This window comes from Rhodamnia argentea, chromosome 1 (assembly GCF_020921035.1).
Source record: "Rhodamnia argentea isolate NSW1041297 chromosome 1, ASM2092103v1, whole genome shotgun sequence".
In the NCBI taxonomy this organism is placed as follows: Eukaryota; Viridiplantae; Streptophyta; class Magnoliopsida; order Myrtales; family Myrtaceae; genus Rhodamnia; species Rhodamnia argentea.
Window position 1 is genome coordinate 13971015 of NC_063150.1, and position 9909 is coordinate 13980923.

Consider the following 9909-nt stretch of genomic DNA (forward strand, 5'->3'; position numbering starts at 1 on the left):
ACTTTTAAGCCTCAACCCATATTTGGCCCCATTTTTTTAAGTTTGTTGAACCCATATTTGACCTAAATCAATAAAAGTGAGTTAAAACATGGGCAAAGACCCATATTGACACATCTTATAGTTGCATGCTAAAACCCAAGTTAGCCTCCTTTTTTGAAAAGAAAATTTACTTATCTTTCTTGGTTTGGGATAATAAATAGAAAAAAAAATCAAATTACAATATGATGCAAGAAGTAAGTTGAATACAAACTGTTTCGTACCGATGATGACCTTTTTGATTTAGCAGAAAGACCCACTCGAGTATGACATGAATTCATTGAGAAATTCAAATCTAAATTGGATACGAGATAATACAAAGTGGTTAACTTTCAATTGACATAATTAGCAATCTGTCATAAATTTAATAAAAGAAAATGTTGGTCATCAAGTTGGAACACTTTGTAATACACGAGTTAAGTCAAATGAGTGTTATTTGGCATTTGTGATTATCCGGATTTTTGGTCATTACTAATTTTAGGTTTTTTTTTTCCTTTTTTTTTTTAGGCTCCGTTTATTTTGCTGAAAATAGATGATTTCGAAAATGTTTTTCAAAACATTATGGCTTGTATCAGCTAAGATAATTAGTCAATGAATCTTTTTTTATTGCCAACAACAATATATGTGTAGATAATTTTTAGGAAAATATTTTTCAAATTATTCATTTTTCGTGAAACAAACGGAACCTTAATAAAGAAAGTGTGGGTAATGAATCAATGAATGTGGGTGATCAGTCATTACGACGTTAAGAGCGAGAAGAAGAGAGTCAAAGTTACAATCATAACATCACCAATTAGCTATATATATATATATTTTCATTTTTGCTGGGGGTGACTCGAGATTAAGGTAATGTCTATTTTTAAGGGAAATGAATGATCAAAGTAAATATTTTTTTTATCAATTATAAATTATGCCTAAATATTTTCGTTGGTTCATTTTCATAAGCATTTTTTTTTTCAAAAGGACAACTCAAACGCTAAATTTTACACGGCACTCACTTTGATGCCAATATTTTTGTTGTGAATCACTCAAGTGCCAATTTTTTGAAAAATGATTATTTAAGTGCCGATCCTGGTAAGGTCGTCGAATTTCTTTCCGTTGGCACTAAAGTAATCATTTTTCTCTGATTTGGCACTAAAATGGTCGTTTCTTAGATTACTTAAATGCTAATTTAAAAAAAAAACAATTATTTAAGTGTCAACTCTGATGAGGTCATCGGAATTTCTCGCCGTTGGCACTAAATTGATTTTTTTCTCCGATTTGGTACTCAAGCAATCTAAAATAATAATAATATTAAAGTGATTGTCGTACATAAATATTGACACTTGAAGTATACTTATGTCCATTTTTTTTTCAGAAAAAGGTTTTTCAAAGTGGGCTTGTATGAACTCGTACCTGGGCTGATCTCGTTATGAGCCCATCATCTTGGTATCCAGCTTCGTCTCTTCTTCGCGAAGGTCGGTCGGTTTGCCTGGTTTCTCCATCGCTCAGCGGGATCGTTGCTCTTGCTGCCGGAGAAATCAGCTTGCTCGAAGAGGTACTTTCGCTCGGGGTGGATTCGAATTTCTCTCGTTCCTTCTGTCTTGTATATTTGTTCGGCTAGGGTTTCGAATTTCGACTCCGTCGCTTCTGACGTTCGCTCTCCCTCTGCTCGAACGTTCCGTGGTCAGGGTGGGAATCGGGAGACTCGGCTTAAGCTTCAAGCGTTAGGTTTCGGAATCATGGTGAGTTTCTTTGCACTGTCGTGGCCATTTTGACGACGACTGTTCTTCCGTCACATGCTTTTTTTTTTTAGTTTGGTCCCCGAGTCGTTGAACTGCCTTTCTGTTGGATACGGAATGGGTCCGCTGTTCATTGGTGAATTGGTTCGTGAATTCAACCTAGTTTGAGCTATGCCCACTGTCTGTTTGTTATGTTGCAACCTCAGTAAATGGGGGTGTTTGTCCTTTCATGTAACATTCGTGTTCTGTGCATGGCACCCTGGACTCGTTTCTGTCTCGAATTTTGAAGTTTCCAAGTGTTTTGGATTCTTGTCGGTTGAAGGGAATTATATTAGTAGAGGTGATGCCAAGGATATCGTGGAACACTAATGGATTTTGAGTTACACTGCTATCTAAATGCTTATTGCTTCCTTGAAAGTGAAGCTTCTGTCATCACCTAGCTTCTATAGAACTGTTTATTTTTTCTTTTTGGACCAGAGACATTTCAGTTGACTGGTCAATTTGCAGGTTTTATACAAGTATGCTAGTTATTTAACTTATGATGATACTGTGCTTGACATCGTGTCATCTGGCGGTTTCAGGCTGCTCTGGCTGATTCTTTCCTTGCAGACTTGGATGAGTTATCTGACAATGAGGCTGATCTGCATGTGAGTGACTAAACTATACTTCTTGGTTTCATTACTATAGGCATCTTGCATTGACTTGGTGACATGCTTTCTTTATGATTTTCTTTGAGGATTCTCATCTTATTAATTGGATGTCGATTAAATCTAGGCCAGGCTTTTTTGGTAGAACATTAGCCAAGCCTTCATTTCTAATTTCCAATTACAGGCTTAGCCAATCATGTTCATTCTTATATTGTGAGATTTGAGATGTTTATACCCTTAGGAAGAAGAGGAAAATGATGCTGGAAACATGGAGGAAGATGTTGATGGGGAACTAGCTGACATAGAGACCCTCAATTATGAGGATCTTGATAATGTTTCCAAATTACAGAAGTCACAAAGATACAAGGACATAATGCAGGTTAGTCCACAACCACTGGTTTCTATTATAATATACTAGCATGTTCTTTGGTCTTGAAAACCTCAGTGCTAAGTCTTTCTTTTTCTTTTTTCTCTGTCATTCTTTTTTAGTTTTTTTTAGTTTTTTTGCGTTCTTTTTTCTGATGTTGTTTGTGGTGTTAGCCAGTAAGTAGTCTTGTATTGCAACAAATTGAATGTGGGGTGACAATTCCTGCTGCTACATGCCAACACATTTCTTCCCTGTCTCAAGGAAATTGAGTGGAGGGTGACAAGTCCCGCTACATGCCAAATTTAGTCACTAATACCACAAATTTCACATAAAAACCAATGATTGGCTGACACAAAAAAATTTCCTCTCATTCTCATCAACAAAATCTGAAGCTAACCCCATGTTTAACTAATTGAATTAAACGCCTTTGTCATATCTGCATTTGTATTATATGGGAGATAACTTTGCGATGATAATTCCTTGCAAGTCATGTGCAATCATCAGATTGTCCCCAATTTTCCTCCCTCAATGATTGCAATTTGATTCAAGCTAATAAGATATGGCAAAATCAGCTTTAATCGTAAAACAAGAATTTCAGTGATGCATTTGCCCACAACTTTGCAGCAAGGATTAGGTCTAAACTGTATTGTTCTTTTTAGGAGCAAATGTGTATGAGCTGACAAAATTCATCATTTGTATCTATGAGCTGAAAACATCATTTCTCCTTTTCACTTTTGTGTTTTACTAACTCCTTGTGTATCGTTGGTTGTGAGTAGTATCCTCTGCTTGGAATGGCTTCATTTTTTTGTCACCGGTGACTCATTCATTTCCACTAAAATTTGCTTTTGGTACTGTACTGCTCCATTTATCCTTTAAAGCATGTTGAAATGAACATATGTATGCTTGTGCTATACTTAGGAATTTATTAAATCATGGTCTTGATGTCAAGATTCCAACTTTGATTGGAAATAATTTGATTTATGTGTGGGAATGACAGAAAGTGGAAGATGCTCTTCAAAAAGGTTCTGATATCTCATATCATGGGATGGTGTTGGAAGATGATCCGGAATATCAGCTCATTGTGGACTGTAATTCCCTCTCAGTTGAAATTGAGAATGAAATAATGATTATCCACAATTTTATTCGTGGCAAGTACCATGTGAAATTTCCAGAGCTTGAATCGCTTGTGCATCATCCAATAGATTATGCTAGGGTGGTTAAGAAAATTGGAAATGAGGTGGATTTGACCCTTGTTGATTTGGAAGGACTTTTACCTTCAGCCATTATCATGGTTGTCTCAGTTACAGCATCCACTACAAGTGGCAAGCCACTTCCAGAAGAGGACCTTAATAAAACAATTGATGCATGTGATCGAGCTCTTGCTCTCGATTCAGCGAAAAAGAAGGTTCTTGATTTTGTAGAAAGTAGAATGGGATACATTGCACCAAATCTTTCTGCCATTGTTGGGAGCGCGGTTGCTGCAAAACTGATGGGCACTGCTGGTGGGCTCTCAGCCTTGGCTAAGATGCCAGCTTGTAATGTCCAGCTTCTTGGTGCAAAGAAAAAAACTTTAGCTGGTTTTTCAACTGCAACATCGCAGTTTCGAGTAGGTTACATTGAGCAAACAGAGGTATTCCAGACTACTCCACCTTCTCTAAGGATGCGTGCTTGCCGGCTTTTGGCTGCAAAGTCAACCCTCGCTGCACGTGTAGATGCTACTAGAGGAGATCCATCAGGAAATACAGGGAGGGCATTTAGAGAGGAGATTCGAAAGAAAATTGAAAAATGGCAGGAGCCGCCTCCTGCAAAGCAGCCAAAACCGCTTCCAGTTCCTGACTCTGAGCCCAAGAAAAAAAGAGGTGGTCGTCGGCTAAGGAAGATGAAGGAGAGGTCTGTCTCGCTCTCTCAAAAAGTAGCTTTTTTTCCATGCACATGTGGTTCGACGTGCAGGCTTATTTTTTTATTTTTCAGGTATGCAATAACGGATATGAGAAAACTGGCCAACAGAATGCAGTTTGGTGTACCTGAAGAGAGTTCTTTAGGTAAAGTTGCCTTCTCCACTTTCTTCAGATTATAAACGAGTTTTGAGTATGGTCCGTGTATACTTCGCTGTCTCCTGTTGACCTATTTGTGTTGGGGAAAAAGCTCTCACAGCTACATATATTTCTCTTTGTTAGGTGATGGACTGGGGGAAGGCTATGGAATGCTTGGTCAGGCGGGGAGTGGAAAGCTGCGAGTATCTATGGGTCAGAGTAAACTTGCTGCAAAAGTTTCCAAAAAGTATGTTTCTTTGGTCCTCCCAGGCTAAGATTCACATTTAAATGTTGCAGATCTAGATTGCTAATTTTTCCCTCTAGTCATCTTTTCCTAAGAATCTACATTATCTTTAGGTTCAAGGAAAAACAGTTTGGAAGCAGTGGTGCCACCTCTGGGCTTACATCAAGTCTGGCATTTACTCCTGTCCAGGTCTGTGCTGTCTTTTGTGGCCCGTAATTTATATCTTATCTTCTTGTATCAGTGCCTTGGAATTTTTCTGTTCAAGCAAGAAATGATAAGCTACTGCCTTGACTCCCAATTCCGGTTTGATGCCAAGACTCTGCATAATCATTTCCATCATCGACCTGAAATAAAAAGAAAAGAAAAGAAAAGATCTGCTCTGTAGCCTCCTTGAAATCAGCTTGGCAACTGTATGTGGTGGTTTAGTGTTGTTCTTGTCTTAATGTAGAACCAATCAATCCAAATATTCTCTGGGAGAGACATCCTTATGATGGGTTGTTGTAGGAAGTGCTAATAGTTTCCTAATTTGATCGGTACTGCCCAAATCAGAGGTGTGACTTGCAGGTGCTTATTAAAAATAGGAACAAATCACCGAATTGATTTCATGGATTTACCTAGTTCAGGTTATGGACCAAGAAGCGGTGGACATGCTGCAGTTAATATACAAACCTTGGTGAACCAATGGAAAACCAGGCTAAATGAAATGCTTACTGTGCATTCTTTCTAGTCCCCCAATACAATTAGATAATGTCTTAGTTTGGAGCCTTTTGGACTTCATGACAATTATAAACGTTGGTTTGGATTCCTATATGCTGGTTCTTGTCGTTTGGGTTACACAGTTTTCTGAGCATTGAGCAGAATCAATTGCGTTGTTCCATAATTTCCATTTCAAGTAGTGGTGAGACATTCTGGGGGCAGATGTGCTGATCCTGTAATGGTAGTTAATGCTTTGTTGGAAAGGTGGAGAAGGGAAGATAATGAGAGGTGGAGGAGGTAAGTGGGACAAAATTTATACCCTTTATGAGGAATAAGTCTATTCTCTTTCTTTCTTCCCTCAAAGCATAAAGAGTTATTATTTGCCTGAGGACCATCAAATTGGACAACTCGAGAAAATTTCTCGAGGGGCAAGCATGGCCTGCTGGGCACTAAACATCCTTTCTCCAACACATTCCTCTTGGTGGGCCTGATCAGTCTTCCTTATTGCACCAGATTTACACTTAATAATGCTAATGCACTGGGTGTTGTGAAAGAGACTAATAGGTTCCATTATGTCTGTTTGTATATCTGACCACTCTGGCCTATTACATGAGATGCAAATTTCTTCATTGCTTGTTCTTATTCTTTGCCATAATTCGTTGTTCATTGTTCAAGTCTACTAGACTGCTCATTTGTGGGGTTGGATTGAAGATTTACATATTTATGGCCTCTATCTTTTTGGTGACATTATGGGGCAACCAAAAAGAATGAAAGAAGTGGGTGGAGATGGTCCATCTTATCATTTCTAAACATGAAATTTTCAAACAAATTCAACATGGAATGCTTTGCCCTTCTTGCACTTGCTTGATTTAATTAAAGCTGGATTTCCGCATAAAAGAGGATTGTTTGTCTACTTACAGACACATGCTAAGAAGGAAGAAATCCAACCTAAGTCAGTGTGAAAATAGTTTCTCATCGGGCAAAATTTGTTTCCAAGAAGGAAGAATCAGTACCGACCTTAGATTTTTGAGAAACATTTGAGTTAATGTAGTTCAAACTTCGAACCACCAATATATTACTTTGGTGCTGTTTTAGTGATGACTGTTGTTTCGTCGATATGCTTTAAACGTCTCTTTAAAACTGAAAGGTTCAAGAACAGAAGCACAAGCTGTCTTTTGTATTTTAGGTCGAAAACTTGGCCTTGAATAGTAATTTCCTATAATGTATTGACATGGCATATACGATCAGTCTTTTTCTTTTGAGCTTTTTATATTTTATCATATCTCGGTCTCTTAAACATTATAATTGCAAGTAGAAGTTTTCTGGGTGATTTCTGACTCCAATTTAGTTTTTCCTCGTTTTCTTCATTGTTATTTGGAATGATTTTTCAGCATGATTAGAAAAAAAAAAATGGTACTTCTCATCCACAGGGGATCGAGCTTTCAAATCCACAGGCTCATGCAAACCAGCTTGGCAGTGGAACTCAAAGTACGTACTTCTCAGAGACGGGAACGTTTTCAAAGATAAAGAGGACTTGAAAATTACCTCTCTTTGTATCTGAGTGGAGACTGAACTCAACTATGGGGAGAGAGGACTGAAATTTACACGAGCAGTTAACCACAAGCATTTGTGTATTGACAGACATCCAACCTTCATGTTTGTGATCACCTAGTGTCCACATCAGTTCAAGTTGCGTTTTCTGCTAAATTGTGTTTTTTCCTCCAGTTTAGGTGATGGATCGGTGCAATGCTTTATGCCATATTAGTTCATTAAGTTTTTTAGACTTTGGCCCACGATGGTTGGGTTATAAAGTAGCGACCTGATTTTCAAAATCGGTTCATATTGAATATATCGGTTCACTAGTGAATGTATGATTTGTACATTTTACTTACTACATGTAATACAATCATACTTCAGTGCATGTTTATTTTATTATGACGTGGATGGACACTTTAGATAGGTAAGCCCAAGGCCTAACGAATACTCTCGATACGCAATAGACCATGTTATACGCGAGCTAAAATCTCAGGGCGACACTCAAATCAAACACGGAACTTGTCTAAATTGTGTACTTCATAATGAATGGAATGACACGTACAGTTGTGAATTCATATTACAATGTAATCAATGACTCCTCTACATGGGAAAATTATCCAAAAAATTTTAAATCTATTGCATTTTTACCGATTCAATTCAAGCATTTTAGTTTTGTCAATTGAGTTTTAGACATTTTCCCCTTTTTTCCAATATAATTGATTAAATCAATTTTAGTTGGAAATAGCTAATATGGATACCGGTCGTCTTACGTTAAAGTGGATAACTTTAACAATATTATAAGATTTTTTGTTTTTTTTTTCCTTCTTTGCTTGTTTCTTTTGGGCGGTGGATGGTGGAGAGGAAAAAAATAAAAAAAATAAAAAGAAAAAAAAAGGTAAAGAAGGAAAACCAAAAAAAAAATTAATAATAAAAAGTATTTCCGAAAAATATTGAAATACTATCGACGAGAAAATGTAATGACCTAAAAATACCACGTCGAAAGTTAATACATAGATTTGAAAGCCACAATTAAGATACATGTCGAAATTTAATCGATGACGAAATATCTGAAAATTACAGTTAAGGTACGGGAAGTGAAAATAATTGAATGATAACAGATTTTTGTTATTTGTTCAAGGGCGATCTACAATACACGAACACTAGTATATTATCATATGCTTAACATAACTGCCGGCAGACTTTTCTTCAGCGGTTTCAACCTCACTTTCGTGTCTTAATTTCGGCTTCACATCTTCACGTTGCCGTGCCATCTCATCTCTGGGCGGTTACTACTCCAAAATTTTGCCTTCAAACGATCAAAAATCATCGTGCTCCGTCTTCCTGTCTGTCTTATCAGCAGTTCCATAGCCAGTAGTTCATCGTTTCATTGTACATGATCTCGAGTTATCTGTTTACTTAAATCGACATTATGTTGATTATAAAGACTTGGTTATTTTTGCGTGTATATATATCATTATCATCATATATGTATAGAACATGAAGCAGTTGAGATACCGAGGATATCTCATATACAGATACGACATTTACGTTGAATAAAGGAGAAAAATCATTCAAACGGGGCGTCCTAAATAATATAATAGAAGATTTCATCGACGAAACCGTTGTCTGAGCTTTTGAATCAGTAGTACCAATCGACAGCGAATCAGCGATGTATGCACGTGTGTAGTAACCGAACAAAAGGAAACCTTCCAAACTCTGTAAAAATTGCAGTGGTGCTATTGATAATGATCTCGATTCAAAAATCAATTATTTCCATAATTGATTTTTTATGATTCTGCTTCCTAGTCAAGTTTTAGAGAATCGGAACGCTTTTGGTAATTGTATAAAATTTTTTTTCCCGTAACATAAATGCGTTTGGTACCTGGATAAAATTTCTATTTCTAGAATAATTTCCCTTCTCAATTTTTTCATTTAAGTTAAATAATTACGTTTTGTCACTGTAAAGTCAACCTATATAACATCACTAATAAAATGAATACAAATTATATATGATTCATAATTAATCTATTTATTTTGTGGAACATGAAGATATATACAAGATCAACCTAAGCTCAATAGGCAATGTGTATTTAAAATTTGGTCAGATTTCTTGGGAAAATTATCAAAAAATTCTAAACCTATTACTTATCAATTCATATTTTTTTTTTTTTTTTTTGTCTAATTGAGTTTAAAATCTTTTACAATTGTGCCAACTCAAGTCATTTAGTCACCTAATGCCGACGTGACAAATTTTTAGTAATTTTATAACATTTTTAATTTTTTTAATTATTATTAATTATTTTGATATTGTTTTCTTTTTTTCTTTTTATTTTGGTTTGGGCTGGCATGCGGGCCACCGGGCAAGGGCCGGGGACCTTCCATGGTCCCCGAGTGAGCTGGCCCAAACCAAAAAAAAAACCAAATAAAAGATAGAAAAAAATTATTGAAATAATAAAAATTAAAAAATTGAGAAAATATTAAAATATTTAAAGAAGTGCATGCGTTAGCTAAAAATTTTAGATCAATTGGCAATTAGTGTTAAAATTTTAAGACTCAATTGGCCAAAAAAAAAATTTTAGGACTTTTTTTCACAATTCTACCATTATTTTCTTGAAAACGGAATCAACAC

General features: G+C 36.3%; 1 protein-coding gene across 1 annotated transcript; it reads left to right on the forward strand.

Moving 5' to 3' along the window:
- Positions 1-1485: 1485 nt before the first annotated feature.
- Positions 1486-7524, forward strand: LOC115729683 (U4/U6 small nuclear ribonucleoprotein Prp31 homolog). The gene is made up of 8 exons (XM_030660304.2): positions 1486-1760; positions 2339-2404; positions 2646-2783; positions 3769-4661; positions 4743-4813; positions 4949-5051; positions 5162-5237; positions 7175-7524. The coding sequence occupies exons 1-8, from the start codon at positions 1758-1760 to the stop codon at positions 7280-7282; spliced, it is 1458 nt and encodes a 485-aa protein (XP_030516164.1). The 5' UTR covers positions 1486-1757; the 3' UTR covers positions 7283-7524.
- The last annotated feature ends 2385 nt before the right edge of the window (positions 7525-9909 follow it).

What these genes read in the sequence shown, in the direction of transcription:
- LOC115729683 (XM_030660304.2), top strand. An exon ending in ACAATGAGGCTGATCTGCAT is followed by an intron (nt 2,405 to 2,645) that starts GTGAGTGACTAA and finishes TTATACCCTTAG; the next exon opens with GAAGAAGAGGAAAATGATGC. An exon ending in CTAAGGAAGATGAAGGAGAG is followed by an intron (nt 4,662 to 4,742) that starts GTCTGTCTCGCT and finishes TTTATTTTTCAG; the next exon opens with GTATGCAATAACGGATATGA.